Source organism: Canis aureus, chromosome 25 (assembly GCF_053574225.1).
Source record: "Canis aureus isolate CA01 chromosome 25, VMU_Caureus_v.1.0, whole genome shotgun sequence".
NCBI lineage: Eukaryota > Metazoa > Chordata > Mammalia > Carnivora > Canidae > Canis > Canis aureus.
Genome location: NC_135635.1, coordinates 37873779 through 37892201, shown reverse-complemented (window position 1 = coordinate 37892201; position 18423 = coordinate 37873779). Strand labels below are relative to the sequence as shown.

General features: G+C 44.5%; 1 protein-coding gene and 1 long non-coding RNA gene across 17 annotated transcripts in view; one reads left to right on the top strand and one right to left on the bottom strand.

The window, feature by feature from the left end:
• Positions 1-5068: 5068 nt before the first annotated feature.
• On the bottom strand, positions 5069-9479 carry LOC144297273 (uncharacterized). Of its 7 annotated transcripts, none has more exons than XR_013364340.1 (3): positions 9392-9479; positions 7162-7375; positions 5069-5631 (listed from the first exon to the last, which is right to left on the bottom strand). It is a non-coding gene; the product is annotated as an uncharacterized LOC144297273 (long non-coding RNA). The 7 variants fall into 7 exon arrangements; XR_013364336.1 differs by having other exon boundaries at positions 9306-9453; XR_013364338.1 differs by lacking the exon at positions 9392-9479 and adding an exon at positions 8831-8944.
• Positions 9220-18423, top strand: part of PHC1 (polyhomeotic homolog 1) — a 23089-nt gene continuing 13885 nt past the window's right edge. Inside the window, exons 1-7 of one of the 10 annotated variants that reach the window (XM_077871129.1) lie at positions 9301-9355; positions 9645-9754; positions 12309-12466; positions 13973-14083; positions 15073-15153; positions 15724-15873; positions 16476-16631. In XM_077871129.1, coding sequence (XP_077727255.1) covers positions 12353-12466; positions 13973-14083; positions 15073-15153; positions 15724-15873; positions 16476-16631 — 612 coding nt within the window. In that variant the 5' untranslated portion in view covers positions 9301-9355; positions 9645-9754; positions 12309-12352. Of the gene's footprint in view, positions 9356-9461; positions 9755-10612; positions 10636-12308; positions 12467-13972; positions 14084-15072; positions 15154-15723; positions 15874-16475; positions 16632-18423 lie in introns of those variants that run through there. The other 9 variants (XM_077871127.1, XM_077871128.1, XR_013364333.1 and 6 more) reach the window with 9 other exon arrangements.

Genomic DNA, 18423 nt, shown 5'->3' with positions numbered 1-18423 from the left:
TTTTACTGCCACAGCATGAATGACATTTTCACATGCCATCCCTACCCTGACTCTTCTCTATAAAAGGGGTCCAGGATTATGTCTAATTCTGGCTACCAGCATTAGTTCACCCACTTAAGAACATACTGGGATGCCTGGCTGGCTCAGTTAGTAGAGTGTGTAACCCTTGATCTCAGGATTATGAGTTCAAGTCCCCCCTTAGGTATAAGGATTACTTAAAAAAATAAAATCTTTAAAAAAGGAAAGAAAATACAGACATAACTGTTATGGATTATAGTTTTACAATAGTCATTGAAATATAAAACATACACATATTTTGACTGAATAGCAACACATTAAGGAACTTATTTTATAGTTATGCTTGCATCTATATGTACTATACATGTTTTTTTTTTTAAGATTATTTATTTATTTATTCATGGTAGACATAGAGAGAGAGAGAGGCAGAGACACAGGCAGAGGGAGAAGCAGGCCCTATGCTGGGAGCCCGATGCAGGACTCGATCCCGGGACCCCAGGATTGCACCCTGGGCCAAAGGCAGGTGCTGAACCACTGAGCCACCCAGGGATCCCCTGTACTATACATGTTTAAGGCTATTGTGATTATAAAATATTACAAATAACTAAAATGTTCATCAATATATCTATATTGTATAATAACAAAAATGTCCATTCAATATATATATACAAGGGAATACTATGCAGTTCTACATATTTTCTTTAGGATAATCACTAGGGTCTATCTTTACACAAAAAAGCTTGGAGGTGGACATGGATGACTCAGTTGGTTGAAAGAGGGACTCTTAATTTTGGCTTAGGTCATGATCTCCAGGCTCTGCACCAGCACGGTGGCTGCTTATCTCTCTTAGGGTCTCTGGCTGGGTCTAAAAGCCAAAATGACAAAGACAGAATAACAGAAGAAAGGCAGATAAATTTATTTAATTTCATTTTGATGTGACAAAGGAGCCTTCGTAAGGAAATGAAGACCCAAAGAAATGGTTAAGCTTGAGTATTTTTATGCCAGGTGTGATGACGAGCAGATAGTTGAGGAGAAATATGGTATGATCAAGAGTATGAAGTAATTGGGGGAAACTCAGCATGTGCTGTTCAGATTCTTTGTGCCATTCTTTTATCTTTAGAGCTAAGGATGTTCCTTGCCTCCACGTATAGGGAAGGCACCTTTCACATTAGGCTTTTATGACTTATTTCAGGGAAGAAGGTTTAGGAGAGGGTCAGATGACATTTCTATTTCTGCTGTTCCCTCTAACTCCTTCAGCTGAAAATAATCAGTATGCCAAGGTGCTACATTTTGGGGTTCAGGACACACATTTTCAGTGTGTCCTGAACTCCATCATTCCTCTAATGCACTGGCATATGATCCCTCTGCCTAGAGGAAATAGAAACAGGACTGCCTCTCACTCCCTTCAGATCTTAACTACTATCTTGTCTGTGAGGTCTTCCCTGACAATGCTACTTAAATTCTAAGCTACATCCCCCCAATTCTCCCAACTGCTTGCTATTTAATATTTTTTCTCCTTTGTACTTGTCATCGTAACATTCTACGGATTATGGATTTTACTTATGTTTATTATTCCCTTTGCGCCCACCCCCCACCCCCCGCACTAGAGTGCAAGTTCCATGAGGGTAAGAATTTTTGTCTGTTTTGTCTACTAATGGATGTTCATGGCAGAAAGAAATGGCTGTCTCATTGTAGGCCCTCAAACTATTTTTGGTGAATACTGAATACACAGATGAATTAGATATAGGGTATGAACTAAAGAGAACAGTCACGGATGATTCTAAAGTTTTTTGCCTAGATAACTGGGATTGCCATTATCTTAGCTGGGCAAGTCTGAGGAGCAGATTTCCTGTGATTATTGGTGGTCTCTCATACATATCTCTAGAATGCAATCAGGAAGGAAACCCAGGCAGAGTGTTTGTTTTTTTTTTTTAATAAAGATTTTATTTATTTATTTGAGAGAGAGCATGAGTAGGAGGTGGGGTGGTGGGGAGGAGAAGCACAGGGAGAGGTAGAAGGACAAGCAGACTCCCCACTCAGTGCAGAGCCTGATGTGGGACTTGATCTCAGGACCCTGAGAACATGATAAGAGTGCTTAACTGACTGAGCCACCCAGGTGCCCCAGGCAGAATGCTTTGACAGGGAGATCCATTCTCCCTGATTCTGACAACTCTAACAATTTCTTACTCAGATTTATAGATGTCAAAAAGATTACCCAAAAGTTAGAAATGAAGGAAGAAGTTACTATGTGTCCTTTCAGCTTAGGACTGGGTTTGTGTCTCTGGTTTCCTATTGACTGGGTTACTTTACAACTGTAAAGAGGCAGAGATTAACTCATAGATGCAAATACTTCCGATCTAGTGAAGGAAAAAATAATCCTTAAGGTTATGATTCATGGTTCAATAGGAACCATTAACCAGTTTTGTATCCAACCCAGCAATCTTCTCTAACATTCCTTTATTAAATTGACTGTAAACACCCAGCTTCTCAAGTGAACTTTGAGCTGATTTTAATGTCTCATTGGTTCTTTCATTACTTAACAAGTTATACAAAACCTTTGACACATGTTCACTTTACATTTGTAGGAGACTTATGATTCTACCTTTTTGAAAATTATACTTTAATATCATTTTCACAGAATTGAAAAGCTGCCACTCAAAATGATTCCTGGGCACTTATTCATTGATTAGTCCAAGCATGTGATAAAATACATTCTCCTGTTGTTAGCATACAAAGGAGTATTGAAGTTGGCAATTGGCTGGACTTCAGGCAGCAGAAAAGGCCTAAAATTAGCTCCTGCGTTTTGAAATATTGGTTACCTTATGTGTTAGTTTTCTATTGCTGCTGTAACAACTCAGTTGTTTAAGGCAGGCTCTAAACTGCTGAGTCACCTGGGGATCCTGGTAATTTTTTTTAAAGCAATCTCTACACCCAACCTAGAGCTTTAACTCACAACCCCGAGATCAAGAGGTGCATGTTCTTCTGACAGAGCCAGGTAGCCCTCCAAGGAGGTAAATCTTGTACACAGGGAAGGGAATATACTCTTTTCTTATGATAGTAATAAAGGGGAATATGCCACGCCAAAAAATACACATTGGCATAAAGATTATTTTGAGCTGAAGGTGAGTGAGAATTAACAGATGCCAGACAAGTTCTTCCCCTAATAAATTTCCCTTTGAGGAAGATCCCACCTGCACAGTTTGGTTTTGGGCACAGGAGACAAGTGAGCAATCCCTGCAATTTAGCATCCCTGAAAGCCCAAATCCTTTTTCATTTATTAAGAAGGGCGTATAAGCTTCTGAGTTGAAGTGGTTTTTTGACTTTTACTTCTTTTCTGTGAACTCGCATACAAATAAATATTAATAAAATTGTGTGCCTTTTCTCCTGTTAATCTACCTTTTGTTAGTTTAATTCATGGGCCCCCATTAAGAGACTAAACATTTTTCCTCCTTAACAGTAAGTTCATTAACTGAACTCATTAGTGTATGAACTCATTAACTCAATTAGTTAATAAATCTGTGATGTATGTTGAATAAAAAATAGTGATTTAGGGGGCACCTGAGTGGCTCAGTAGTTAAGCATCTGCATTCTGCTCAGATCATGATCCCGGGGTCCTGGGATCCAAGTCGAGCTTGGAGCTTTCGTGTGGGGTTCCCAGTCCAGTGGGGAGTTTGCTTCTCCCTCTCCCTCTGTCCCTCCCTCCGCTTCAATTTACTGCTCTTGCTGGCTCTCTCCAATGAACATATTTAAAAAATCTTTAGGGCAGCCCGGGTAGCTCAGCGGTTTAGTGCCTGCCTTTGGCCCATGGTGTGCTCCTGGAATCCTGAGATCGAGTCCCACATCGGGCTCCCTGCATGGAGCCTGCTTCTCCCTCTGCCTGTGTCTCTGCCTCTTTCTCTCTCTCTATGTCTATCATGAATAAATAAAATTTTTAAAAAAATAAAAAAATCTTTAAAAAATAGTGATTTAGATACATCTGATTATGACGAAAATATATTGAGTTACTAAAGGAAACTAATAATAATAGATGTGTCTGACATCGTATAAAATAATTTATAAATGTTACACTTATCTCCCATTTTACGAAATGCTATTCCCATTTCACAAAAAGAAAGTCAAGGCTGAGAGAAGGTATATTATCTGCCCTTAATTGCATGCTAACAGTCTAAACTGGTGAATCCTATGTTATTGTCAACTTTGTTACTTGAGGATATGGGGGTGTATTCGTTTCTTTTGATGGAAATGCTGGATGCAATACTGAGCAGAACCAATGAATATGGTGATTTTAAACTTCTACTCTAAACGAAGTATGGCCAGTTGATTAAGTTTTGGAATATAGGTGAGGTCTGGAGCCGATGACCAAAAGAGAATTCTTGAGACGTCTTTGGTGCAAAATGGTGGTTTTATTAAAGCACAGGGGACAGGACCCATGGGCAGGAAGGGCTGCTGCCCCAGGCCTGTGAGGGGTGGCTGATTATATACCTGGGAGTTGGGAGGGGTTTGAGGATAGCATACTCTCTAGGGAATTTTGGAAGCCAGGTTTGCAGGACCTTGAGGGTGCTAGCTATTGATGGGAAAAGGTCACTTATTACCATCTAATAAAACCTGAGTCATGAAACCCTTCAGATGTGTATCAGTGGGCCATGTGCTTGGGTGATGACTGCCAGCACGTATATTGCTGGGGGGGGGGGGGGGGGGGCAGCAGAGGGTTATAGATAAGGAAATTTCTAAAGGAATTTTTATACATTAGACTTACAGGATCCTGGGGGTCTAAGATTGCCTTTTGCCCTTAGCAAAGTATTAATATTGAGGCAGTTAGGTCCACAGAGAATGTTACTCTGCCTGTTTCAAGGACTTGTCAATATGGTGCCTGGGGTTGTGCTTTGTCCTCATCCAGTCCTCTGTTCTCTCATCAAGTGTAGTAGAGGAAAAAGTTTTCCTTGACCCTCTTAGGGTCCTTGGCTGAGCCTGAGAATTAAGTTGACAAAGACAAATTATCAGGAGAAAAGCATACGAAATGTTTCAAAATGGTTAAAGAAGACAATTTAGGTGACATAAACAAATTTTATTTAACACCTTAAGTAGTGGACAGTTTTCATTCAGAGAACTGCAAACTGGAGCAGAAGGCAGGAAGCGTTTATAGGATAAACAATAAAGAACAAGGAAATATGTAAAGAGCTCAGGTTTGGCTTGGTGTTTGGGGATTGGCTGATTGGATATATTGAGTTTGTGGCCTGGTGAAGCATTTGCAGGGACATGAAATTTATCTAAATTTCAATTTACTGGCCCAGCTTCCTGGGCAGAAGAGACTCCATCTTGGACCTACGAATTTATTTCATCAAAATTTATTTAATATAAATTTGATGTAACTTGGGAGCCTTCATAAGAAAATGAAGACTCAAAGAAATAGACCAGTGTGCTGTTGTGCTAGGTTTGATAAAGGGTGAACAGTTGTAGAGGAACATCCTAAGTTAAGGAGTATGAGGTAATTGTTCTAAATTGGGAGAAATTTAGCAAGGCCTGTTAGGATTCTTCTTGGTTGACCTTTGTAAACTTCACAGATAAGGATGCTCTTTTCCACCCAGGGCACTTCTCACAGGAGGGTTTTATGACCTGTTTTAGAGAAGAAGGAAGAGAAAAAGAATAGTTTAGAATGACTTTCCTGCTTCTGCCATTTTCTCAAACTCCTTCAGCTTAAAATAGTCACTATTTTAGGTGCTATATTTTGGGGTAGTGTGCCCTGAGAATTCCATCCTAGGTATTTGTGGTGAGGAATAAGAGGTATTTTTTAATCTTTTAATCCCATTTTTCTTTTTTTTTTTTTCAGTTGAGAGAAGGGCAACCATCTAGGAAATTAATTCAGTTAATCTTTATTGGACATGTCCTATTTGGTAGAGATTATGAAATTTCCCTTTTTTACATTCATCTTTTAGCCTACAATTTTCTCCAATTAAAATTGAGGGGCTTAGATAATTTTAAAATTCTTTTTTGCTTTAAAAACTTAAAAGAGTCTATAAATCCTTTTAATCTCCATCTCATTTTTCTCCCAACTAGATCTTAAAATGGCATACAGAATGGTAGCATGGGGGTGTGACGTGTATGGTGGTTCACATTTGCAACTGGTGGTGGTTAGAGTAAAGGTTATGATTTTCTATTTTCCCTACTTCATCCAGTCCACATTTGCATAGAATGATTAAAGAAGACGATTTAGATGTGGTGATCATATTTGTTTACCTACTTTGTTACCTGTAAACAGACACATTCCAATGATACCAACACCTCTAGGGTTAAGGGCAATCTCTTCCTCTACAATTCATTGTGGAATTCTGGGCTTGGAAGGTTTGAAGAAAGCGTATTCAGTGTCGGTTGATATGCAAAATTGTATTGGCCAGCCTACTATCCTATTTACTTTAGTTGCGGCCAGTTGAGTTCCTTTCAAATCCTGATCTTTCCGTATTTAGGTATGTTTGCAGGAGGAGGGCTTCTACTTCTCAACAGCTAGAATGCATTTCCTTTTCACCTGTTTAGGCTAATGACTTTCAGTGTTATGCAGAGTAAAGAAATTATTTAGCTTCCATTCAGGAGAACTATTTCGTTTGAAAAAGAAAAGACTAATTCCAACAGAATCATTAAATGAAAATGAGAAAGTTTAGCAAAATTCTAAAAAAAAAAAAAGTCAGTTAAGGATTTCCTATGCATTACAAATTGTTTTGCTGTTTAGATCTAGCGAGACAAATTCTTCAGTACCTCTTTCTTTCCAAGCTGATTTAGTCCTCAAGAATGATTTTTCTATGGATGGAGTTTTCCCAAACACTTCACTTTATTATTGCTCCATTTCCTTTTTATCCTGAAAATTTCTTTGGAAAATTGCTTAGACCCAGGTCTGTCTTAGAGGGAAATGAAGCTGAAAAGAATTACTGTGAAATACAGGGTACAAGCCTTTAGGTCAGAAAATTAAACTGCTGGTTCGTATCAATAAGACCTGGCCTGTGACTAGATTTATATCATTCAACAAAATTACACATCACCATTCTCTTCTTCCCTAAGATCATCTAAACGTGTAACTTTTAGTAGATGTAGGGGCCGGTGACCAGACAATACAAAGTCTTTAGAGGCGGGATGCATCTATATGTACATAGATACCGTAGCTGTGATTGGGCTTCACTTTTGACGGGGCTGGAATGGCCATGTTCAAGCAGGTATGCAACTTCCACAGGCTTTTGAAAAGTTCTCTCTGGCACCTGGATTCCTACCCAGGAATATTTTCCTGCGATGTATTACAGGCCTTCTCCAGGCACTTCAGAGCAACAATTCTCCCGTGGAACCGCAGGAGTAGCAATGTGAACGTTGTTATCATCTGAAAATTATGGACACCAGTTTTTCATTGGCCCTAGGAGATTGAGCTTAGGCTGTGAGCCTCCGCAAGAAAGCTTTAAACTTCTTTGACATGCCAAAAACCCAAGTTTGAATTAAATGACTAATGCTTTACCTAGTTTTTACCACCAGCTCTCTGCCAGGATCATTTCAATTCATCCTCTGCCAAAGCCTGTCAACCATCCTGGCAACGTAGCCTTTCACCTCCCCACACCTCCTGCCTCTCTCTGCTTTTGCAGTCCTTTGGCTGCCCTCCGGGTTCCTTCCCTCACAGACCCGTCTGGCTGGTTCCTAGAAGCCTGGCAGGGATTGCTCTCGGACATACATCTGGCTATACCACCAACTAAGGGCCGGGAGTCCGAACACACCTCTCTCTCCGTGCAAATCGAAACGGATCTCATTTACGAACAAAGAGGACACTCGGAGGTTTTTCCTCTGAAAACAAATCACGCGTTGGCTTTTAAAGGAGAGCATCGTGGGGGGGGGGGGAGTGGACAGAGAAAAATAACGGACGAGAACAGTGCTGAAGGGGAAAAAAAGGAGGTAAAAAAAAAAAAAAAAGTGGCCGAGGAGGCCGGCGGGGAAAGCAGCAGCGTCGGTAAGGGGCTCACGGGGAGTCCCAGCCGCGCGCGGGGCAACGGGGGCGGTCAGCTCTGTGTGCGCCCCGCAGCGCTGCTCCGACACAGGGGGCGGCACCCACGGGTGCTCGGCGGGTTCCCGCACCGGGACTCCACGCTGGCAAGCCGCTACCGGGACTAAAACGGGCAAGGCCACCGCCGCCGCATCCCGGGCAGCATCCCCAGATACGGCCCCATTGTTCTACGGCCTCGTCGTCCTCCTTCGCACGCCCGGGGGCGCACACGCACACGCGACCCGCGGAGGGCACACGAGCGTGCAACCCACGGCACGTCTAAGCGGGCTGCAGCTCGGAGGCGCGCGTCGGCGCCCTGCGGGGCAGCCCCGGACAGCCCCGGCGCAGCCTGCTTTCCCGCCTTCTCCGAGGCCAGGCGAGGCGAGGCGAGGCGAGGCGAGGCGAGGTCGGGACAATCGGCCTCCCCCTCCCGCTCCTCGGCCTTCCCTGCCCGCGCTCTCCCGGCCTCGGCCGTGGCCGCTTCCCCAGCCTGTCGTCCCTCTGGGGTCGCGGCTTCGCCTTCTCCCTCTTGGCGCGACCGTCCCTTTGATCCTTTCTTTCTCTACCTTATTCCCAGAAGCTCCTGAAAAATACCTCCTTTTTCTCTCCCCCTTTTCACGTCACTTCCCTCCCTTCGCCTCGACGAGCGCGCCTTCCCCGCTAGAGGCCAGCACTTTCTCAGTTTCGTCCCTCCAACCGGCGAGCAGAACTCGGAGAGAAAGAAGGAGGGAAAAAAAAAAAAAAAAAGAGGAGAAAGAGCGAGCGAGCGAGCGAGGAGGGGGGAGCCACACAAAAAGCCCCACCAACCCCGAGGCCCGAGAGCGCGGAGGCCCGGGAGCGGCGTCGTCATGGCAACGGGCGCCGGCAGGAAGCGAGGGACGCGCGGGAGGGGGCGGGGGAGGCCGCCGAGGGGAGGGGACGGGAGGGGAGGGGAGGGGAGGGGAGGGGAGGGGCGCGGAGGGCGGGGAGGGGTCCGGCTGCCCCGGAAGCACCTCCCCGCAGCCCCCTCCTCCAGCCCGGCCCGCAGCCCCCGGCCTGCAGCCCCCACCCTCTCGGCCCGGCAGGAAGTGACAGGCCCCGAGCGAGCCCCGGAGGCCTGGCGGAGCCGCGGCCGGGCCCGCACCCGGAGCGGCGGGAGGGGCGGGGAGCGGCGGCCGCGCCGGGCCCCTCCCACCCCGCCCTCGGCGCCCCCGCCCCTCCAGGAAGGGGAGGAGGCGAGGGGAGCCCGCCGCGGAGGCCGAGCGAGCCCCCCGCCCAGCCCGGCGACTGGGGACCCCGGCACCTGAGGTGGACGCCCCCCGGGAGCCCTCGGGTGCGGAGCCGGGCGCGAAGGTAACCGTGCGGCCGCGGGCCGGGGAGGGGCAGGACCTCTGGGGGCTCGGCTGCGCGGGGATGTGCCTGCAGCCGCCGGCGTCCGTGCAACGCCCCAGGTACCTCCCCCAGCGCCTTCCCTGCCTCCCGCGGGCGCTCGGCTCTGCGGTCCTCGGCTCCGTCCGTCCGCCCCAGCCTCTGGCTGCTCATTTCGCCGCGCTGAATGCCGTCCGTCCGTCAGCCCAGTTGCTTCTGACTGCTCGTGTGCTCATTCATTTTTCCTTCTCCGACTTTGGTCCTGCCACCCAAGCATGCTGTCTGGTTGGTGACCCCCCTGCCTTTTTTCTGGTCCGCTTGGTGCCTCAGTCTCCCATTCCGTGACTCCCGTCTGTGTGTCTCCTGCTTGTCTCCCTGCCCTCGGTAAGCACATTTCCCGGCGCGCCTGGGTCGCTTCGCCCCTGGCACCGCTCTGTGTGCCCCTTCCCTTCCCCCGGTGCCTTTGATTCCTCTTTGGAGCCCCATTCTCCTCAGGGCTGCGTGGACAGCGAGAGCCTTGCTGGCGCTTGCTGTCCCCATTCCCCGCCCGGAGCACCTCCATTCCTCGCGCACGGTCTTCCCCCGACTCCCTTCTGTGTCCCACACTGTTTAGGGAGATTTGTTCCCTCCAACTCTTGGCTGTGTGGCCCGAGTGCCAGGTGCACTTCACGGTCTTGTCTAGGAGCTCCCTTCCGCAGATCTGTGCTGCTCACCCGGGCCGGCCCAACCCGTGCACACTCCCCTGCTACCTTTGAAGATGACTGTACTTTAGCTATTGTGGGGACCTCCGCGGATCGGCGTCTTGCACTTTCTCTTGTGGCGTAATGTTGAAAATGGAAACGCACTGTGCCTCCCAAACTTTTTATTGTTTTCATTTTCTGTGTTTAATTTTGCCGTCCCAACACTGAATGCGAGTGAATAGATTATGTGCCTGGGAACCAGGAATTCTGGCTTTGAGGTCACTTTCTCCTGATTTTATTCCGTAAGCCAGCCCCCTTTACATCTCTATCTTCATCTCACGGTCTGGGAAAAAAAAAAAAAAAAAAAAGTTACTAAGATTTCCATTTTAGGGGACCTGAGGGGTCATATGGTTAATTAGCATTTTCACCTATGAAGGTAGGAATTAATGTCTCCTCTAGCTAGTAAAGGGGCCTCGTGTCTCTTGAGTCCAGTGAACTAAGTCCATTGATCTATACAACTATGCCATGCTGCCTCTAATCCTTACCCGCTTTTTTTCTTCACATGCTGATAATGAGGATTCATGGGTCTGTATCTGTTTAGTGCTTTCATATTGTGGCAAAAGATGTGGGAGAAGATAATAACTAGAGTTGAAGCTGATGTGATTTCTCCTGTGTACTTCTTGGGTTATATCCATGTCTGCACTGACATTTGCTATACCTGAATAAAACTGAAGAGATGGGGGTTGAGTTGAGTACTTGGGGGGTAACGATGCAGTCAGGTAATACCAGGAAGGGAATAGTAAGAAATCTCCCCAGCTCTGTTTCCAATGCCAAGTGGTTTGATTTTACTTACTTTGTCTTGGATGTAATCATGATAAATCCATTTAAAAAAAAACTGTTGACAAGCCTTAGCAGAAATTCTGGTTTGATGTTTACATTCCTAAACCAACTATTGCTTTGCTGACCCAATATTTCTAGTGGCCCCATGCCTCCAAACTAGAGAATATATAGTGTCTAGGCCTAACAAAAGAGAGGGGGAAAAAAAATGAACAAAAAGATTTTATTGTCATTTAGTGGTTTTTGGAGCATATTTCTTCTCCCTCATCTCCTCTCTCTGCTTAGTTCTTAGCAACGTCTTCATGACTTTTTGCAGATTTTAGTGTAGACCCCAGAGGGTAAATTCTGACTGCTAAAATGAACTAAAAAGTTGAGTTTTACTTTCTTGAAGATTTTCATTGCTGTGTATTTAATACGTTTAATACCTGGCAGTCATACATTACCTTCAGTTGTGAAGGCTTTTCTGCAAATGGGGAAATGAGGTGCCAGCAGGGAAAGTGACATGCCCAGGGTGTTTTTATTAGTAGCCTGAGCTGGAACCAGGCACCTATTTGGACTGTAGACTGTTTTACCTCCTAGTTTTTGTTTTGTTTTAAAATTTTATGTATTTAAGTAATCTCTACACGCAATGTGGTGCTCGAACTCACGACCTGAAGATCAAGAGTCCAACGCTTTTTCACTGAGCCAACCAGGCGGCCCTCTATCTCTAGTTTTATGACTTTCTATGATGCGTTTAACATATCTGCATCATAAACCGCTCCTCCATAAAATGAGGACGGTGATACTCAAACCAAATGATACTGCCTTTATCATAGATTTTTATTTATTTATTTTTTGGTTTGAGGAAGTAGCCTGTGTTAATATATAAAGACTCGATACTAGGATAACTTCTTTACCCTCAGAAAACCTCATTTCTACAATTATAAGATGGGGATAATTGTATTTACCTTAAAGCACTGTAGGGTAATGGAGATGAAGAGCCTAGTCCAGTAAGAGGAGGCACCTGGTGGCTTCTCGGTAAATGGTGACCACTGTTAAAGTGATGCTGGTAATGAGGTCACAGGTGCAGATGAAACTGAGAAAATAGCAACTTTTAAGTGGGAATATTTTAAACTGTTAAAAAATGCTATGGGGATGTAAGGTAGCCTTAGTATTATGAATCTGAAATTCTGGCCATTTGATATTTAATAGATAGTCATGAGGAAATATGTAAAGGTTTCTTTTGAGACATTGCATAGCTTCAGAAGATGGTATGGGAAACATATGGTTGTAAGTGTGTATTGCAGATTTGATAGTTGAAGAAGCCCAAGGAATCATGGCTGATGGAACGAAGAGGAAGAGTTTTAGATAACTTGAATAATAACGTGAAATAATAGCTTGAGATCAGGTGTGAATTTTAATCCTTTGCTACTTCCATCTAGGTCTTGAGTCAGAGCACCAGCTTTGGGGACCCTGGACCACCATCATGGAGACTGAGAGTGAGCAGAACTCCAACTCCACCAATGGGAGCTCCAGCTCTGGGGGCAGCTCTCGGCCCCAGATAGCTCAGATGTCACTGTATGAACGGCAAGCGGTGCAGGTGAGCCTCAGTCCTGAGGGGCTGTGCTCTGTGGGTATTGACTTTGGGTGGGCACGGGTGTTGGAAGATAATGCCTCTTAGTTCCTTTCCAGCAAACTGGGGGATTTGGATTAGGTGACAACTAATGTTCCTTCCAGCTCTGAGAATCTTAGGAGTTTACAACAGTTTGAGCAAGCAAACAGAGAATGAGAGTCAGTCTTTAAATCAGGGTTTCAGTTCATGTAGCTAGATTCTTTTTTTTTTTTCCCAAAGATTTTATTTATTCCTGAGAGACACACACAGAGAGAGGCAGAGACACAGGCAGAGGGAGAAGCAGGCTCCATTCCATGCAGGGAGCCTGATGTGGGACTCCATCCCGGGTCTCCAGGGTCACACCCCAGGCTGAAGGCGGCGCTAGACCTCTGAGCCACCGGGGCTGCCCAATGTAGCTAGAGTCTAACTAAGCATTTCTCTTCATGGATTGTCAGGTTTTTAATCTTTGGCTTTTCTTGTAAATCACCCTGAGTAATGGAAGTCTAAAACTCATTGGAGTTTTATTTTTAGAAATAGTAATTCCACGCTTTAAAAAATGTTGGGAATGGGGCATTTTACTCAAAATTTCTTGGTTGCTAAAATCATTCTGCACATCGGAAGGATAGTTCTAATTATTAAAGAATAAGAATACAGTAATATCCCAGAGGTAACCCTAAAACTGCATTACCAGTATCATCTTTATAAATACCTACTGTAAATATTTGAAAATGCCAGTTAATTTGGAAATTTACCTGATGATAGGATCTTTCACAAGCCACTGTTTACTCTTTTTCATCATTTTCAACCATTTGGGGCTCTGTCACCTTAACTGTGTCCCTAGAATATGGTCTCTTGTCTTCTCTTCCATTCATTCATTTTTAAGTAGGCTCTGTGCTCAGCTTATAGCCCAACATGGAGCCCAGTGTGGGCCTTGAACTCAAACCCTGAGATCAAAGACCTGAGCTGAGATCAAGAGTTTGATGCTTAACTGACTGAGCCACTTAGACACCCTATTTTAATTTTTTTTAAAGTAAAGCTCTATGCCCAGTCTTGGGCTTGTACTCACAAGCCCAGACCAAGAGTCGCATGTTCTACTGACTGAGCCAGCATGGTGCCCCTTTTTCTCTTTATATTAATCGACATCCAATTTATTTTCAAGTTGTTTAGTCTTAGTTTCTTTCCTTGCTATATCATGTGTTTCCACATTCCATTTTGGGAATTAAGAGTTCATGTGAGTTAGATTGCTTTACTTTTCTTTATATACAAGAATAGAGCATAACAGAATTAATTGTTTCTCCACTTTTTGAAGACTATGTGAACTTACAAGTTCTAATATAAAAATGGACAAATCACATGTTGTTGATTTAGCCACACTCCCCATCTTCGTTTTTCTCCTTTCCAGTTGTCCCTTTCACCAGATCATAGTCATTTGCATAGAATAGGAATTAGGAGTGATTCATTCTAAGTGGGTTGATCCTCTCTTTTTCCTCTTAGGCTCTACAGGCACTGCAGCGTCAGCCCAATGCAGCTCAGTATTTCCACCAGTTCATGCTCCAGCAGCAGCTCAGCAATGCCCAACTGCATAGCCTGGCTGCGGTCCAGCAGGTGAGAGGTCAGCAGCCAGCTGGCCCAAGAGGGAAGGGGATAGGCACTACAGGTGGGTCAGGGGGTACTGCCTCCTCCACTAAGTCATAGGCTAGAAATGGTCTTCTGCCTCCTGTCCTCCCGTAGGAGGAAGAAAGGATCTTAGTTTTGAGAGTTGCAGTAGGAACTGGAAGGTAGAATGGCTATGTTCTAGAACTGCATTGTCCAATGTGGTGGTCACTAGCCACTATGTATCTACTGAGCACTTAAAACGTGGCCAGTCCAAATGGATATGTACAATCAAATTTTGGATTTCAGAGACTTAGTATAAAGAAATGTAAAATATCTCAGTAGTTTGTTGTTATTGGTTACATGTTAGACTTATTAGCTTAAGTAAAATAAAGTTTATATCTCCAGTTTCTTTTCACTTTTTTATTTTTTATTTTTATTTTTTAAGATTTTATTTATTTATTCATGAGAGACACAGAGAGAGAGAGAGGCAGAGACGCAGGTAGAGGGAGAAGCAGGCTCCATGCAGGGAGCCCGATGTGGGACTCCATCCGGGGTCTCCAGGATCATGCCCTGCGCTGAAGGCGGTGCTAAACCGCTGGAGCCACCTGGGCTACCCTCTTTTCACTTTTTAAAAAAATGTGCATACTAGAAGGTTATTTGTGTGGCTCACGTTGTATTTGTTCTGGACAGCCCTAGGTTAGACTTAGGAGAGACTCATGATAAGACCCGATCAAAGGTTCTTCTACCTAAAAGAAAGTGGGAGGAGGAGGAGGAGGACAGGTTACCCAATTGCCCCAGAAGGGTCGTGTGGGAGTTATTAGGTTGGTATACGTGGTAATATAAGGGTTTCTGGGGATAGTGATTATACTTTTCCTTGCTCCAGTGTAGAGTCTCTGGGTTCTTATCTGAAATCTCTATTGCATTTTGTGCTTGTGATAAGATTGAGTCTTTTCCTTCGTTGTCTTTGCTCTGCTCCTGTTTCCTTACCCCTTTTATAGGCCACGATTGCTGCCAGTCGCCAGGCCAGCTCTCCAAACACCAGCACTGCACAGCAGCAGACTACCACCAGCCAGGCCTCGGTGAGGACTGACTGCATCTTCCCACTGAGAGGCTTCCCTCCCTGGGTCTCTGTCTCAGGGTGGAAACAGCTTTGTGTATTGAGTCATCAATGGCAATTATTGCTCTTATGTTAGAGAGTGTTAGTAGAAGGGAAACAACTGACCTGAATCTATATAGGAGTCTTAGTGAGGAGGTTTAAGAAAGTAGGAAGGAAATCCTGGGGAAGAAGAGGAAGTAACAAAGGAAAGGGACTGGTCTCTGGACCCTTTAAAGAGGAGTGAAGTCTGTTCTGTTTTGTTCCTTTTCCCTCTCAGCTGTTAATGCTAGTGGTTAGGGACTAGTTTCTTTACTTTGGTATGACCCTGCAGTATCCAGGATGACAGTTATGGACAGGAAAAGTATTATTCGTTTCCCTCTGACTCTGAAAATGAGATACTCTTCTAAAAAAAAAAAAAAAAAAAAAAAAAAAAAGAAAGAAAGAAAATGAGATATTCTGTTCTTGACTGTGTCCCCTCTGAATTTGTCAGTGATGTGCATTTATTTTTACCTCTCCTAAATCCTTAGTTCTGGTTGCTTTCTGTACCACACAGATCAATCTGGCCACCACGTCGGCCGCCCAGCTCATCAGCCGATCCCAGAGTGTGAGCTCTCCCAGTGCTACCACTTTGACCCAATCTGTGCTACTGGGAAACACCACCTCCCCACCTCTCAACCAGTCCCAGGCCCAGATGTATCTACGGGTAAGCCACAAACACAACCACCATCGTTCCAGGGGCATAATTGTTATGCCCCTGGCAAAGACTTGCGTGAAAGCTGTTTGGTTTAACCATGGTTGCCCAGATTACGTTAAGATATGCTGATCTACTTCCTAGGCCTTACTTACCTCTAGAAGTGATGCTTAGTATTCACAGGTAGCCTGCAGATTACATTGAGATCCTAAGAGAGAAGATGTTCGCCTGAACATTTGACTGAAGTAGTGTCACATATAGTCTAATCTTTAAATCTGTGGCTCGAGTACACAAATTCTGAGTGTTATCTCTTAGCCTATCTACTTACTGTACATGAGTACTTGTTCTAAAATCCTCATTGTCTCAACTTCTTTGATGTTTGACTCTTTGGTGTCAATCTGTAGTTTTATATACATTTTAGGTTTCCTTCTGGATGATTCATCGCATATGGAGAATAAGGGTCTCCTGGGTTGGTGTGGAAAGGGGTAGGGCTTAGCAGTTTCGTATCTTCTGTTTATTTTGTCTTGTGGTCCTTCCCTTCCATTTCTCCTGTCTTTCTTCTTCTCCTCTTGTTCTCTTTCCTTTGTTCTTCCTCTTCCTCCTCTCCTTGCCAGCCACAGCTGGGAAACCTATTGCAGGTAAACCGGACCCTGGGCCGGAATGTGCCTCTAGCCTCCCAACTCATCCTGATGCCTAACGGGGCAGTGGCTGCAGTCCAGCAGGAGGTGCCATCTGCTCAGTCTCCGGGAGTTCATACAGATGCAGACCAGGTCAGTGGCAACCACTTGACCTGTGGATGGGCACTGGGGAGGATGAAGGGAACCACCACAGACCAGGGCCCACCCTGTTACTCCGTGACTGCTTCTCAGGATTCTTATTTTTTTCTCCCCTTTTCTTAATTTCTGCAGAACTTGAATCCCTTGTAACTGTTGAGTTATTTGAGTTAGGAACAGAAGTGGTTGTGACTGAGAACAGCCCTGCAGGTCTGGGAAGCTGTATTCTCCATGCAGGGCAGATTTCCTTACATTCTTTTAGCCCTCCACGGCTCAGCTTTATTCAGGAGGTCTTATTCTCTTTCTTGGCGATGCACTCCAAAAAATAAGGGACGATCGAGGGACTTCTGTAGTTAGGTAAATGTGAAGCCAACCTGGCTGACTTGCTGAAAGAATATTTGATTCTCTCTCTTTATGAGTTACTGTGGCTATAGACTTTCAGCAGTCTGTTTCTACTCCCGGGGTGCCCAGGAAAGTCTTCCTCACCATTGCTTTTCATGCCTCATCCCCCAAATATGTTTGTTTCAAGACTGAAGTTTTCGCTTCTTATGAATGGAATACAAATTGAGGTTTCATAGTAACTTTTTCCACTCTCTTAGTTTAGCAGTTGGCAAGTAAATATTGAGGTTGAGCTTTTTCTCCTGATGTGCTCAGGTTATCCTCGAAAATTTGGAAGATTGAAAAGGAAGACAAGTCAAATCTTCAAATATCTTAGAGCACAAAGAAGTACAAAGGAAATGGTACTAAGTTGGGGTGACACTTGAGTTTAGAGAAGAGTTGGCTGCATTCCTGCTCAGTGACTTTTGGGATATTTGAGCAGATTCTTGAAGGATTGGTTGGATTCGATTTGCAGTAGGAAGAAAACTGGAGAGAGAACAGTATGTGTAAAGGCATGACTCGTATGTGACTGAGTTAGGGATGAGTGGATAAAGTGGAGGCAGCACGCTTGATGGTAGAAAAGGTCATTGTCAGGGAGAAGTCTGAAAGCCAAGCAAAGGTAGCAGGGGTCATGGCTGACTATTGAATAGCACATTAATAGGATAAGGAAAACACTTTGGAAAGAATCACCTAGGAACATATGCCTGGAGAGGAAAGAGAAGTTAAAGAACCTAATAAGAGACTCTTGGGGGTCATTTAGTTACTAGGATAAGACCTTTGTTTTAGACTACGGTAACAGCAGTGGGAAGAGAGGATGAGGTTGAGACTGGTTTCGTATTCAGTTCTTTCATTTATCTGTCTCTTTATTCATCAAATACCTCAGTGCCAATATGTGGAGGGGCCAAGGTAGTGGTTGAAAATATGGATCTTTTTAGATTTTATTTATTTATTCAGACACAGAGAAGGCAGAGACACAGGCAAGGGAAGAAGCAGGCTCCTCACAGAGAGCCTGATGTGGGACTCGATCCCGGGACTCCAGGATTATGCCCTGAGCCAAAGGCAGATGCTCAACCGCTGAGCCACTCAGGCATCCCGAAAATATGGATCTTTTATTAGGGTCAGATTCCAAGTCCATGATTTACTCTGTGACGGAGGCAGATGGCCTAACATCTTTTTTGCCAGTATCTTCGTATATAAAATAGCTATTGTTAAATACCTACCTTGAGGTGTGTTGAGGATTAAATGAATTATAGGTGTAAGTGTGCGAACACTGGACTGGTAGACATTACAAACCATTGAAACACCAGACATTAAGGAAAGAATCACCTGGATGATTTAATATTTGCTTCATTAGAAAGTACAGAGTGCCTTGAATACACAGAAGGAGACCTAATTCAGCCTTGGGACTCCG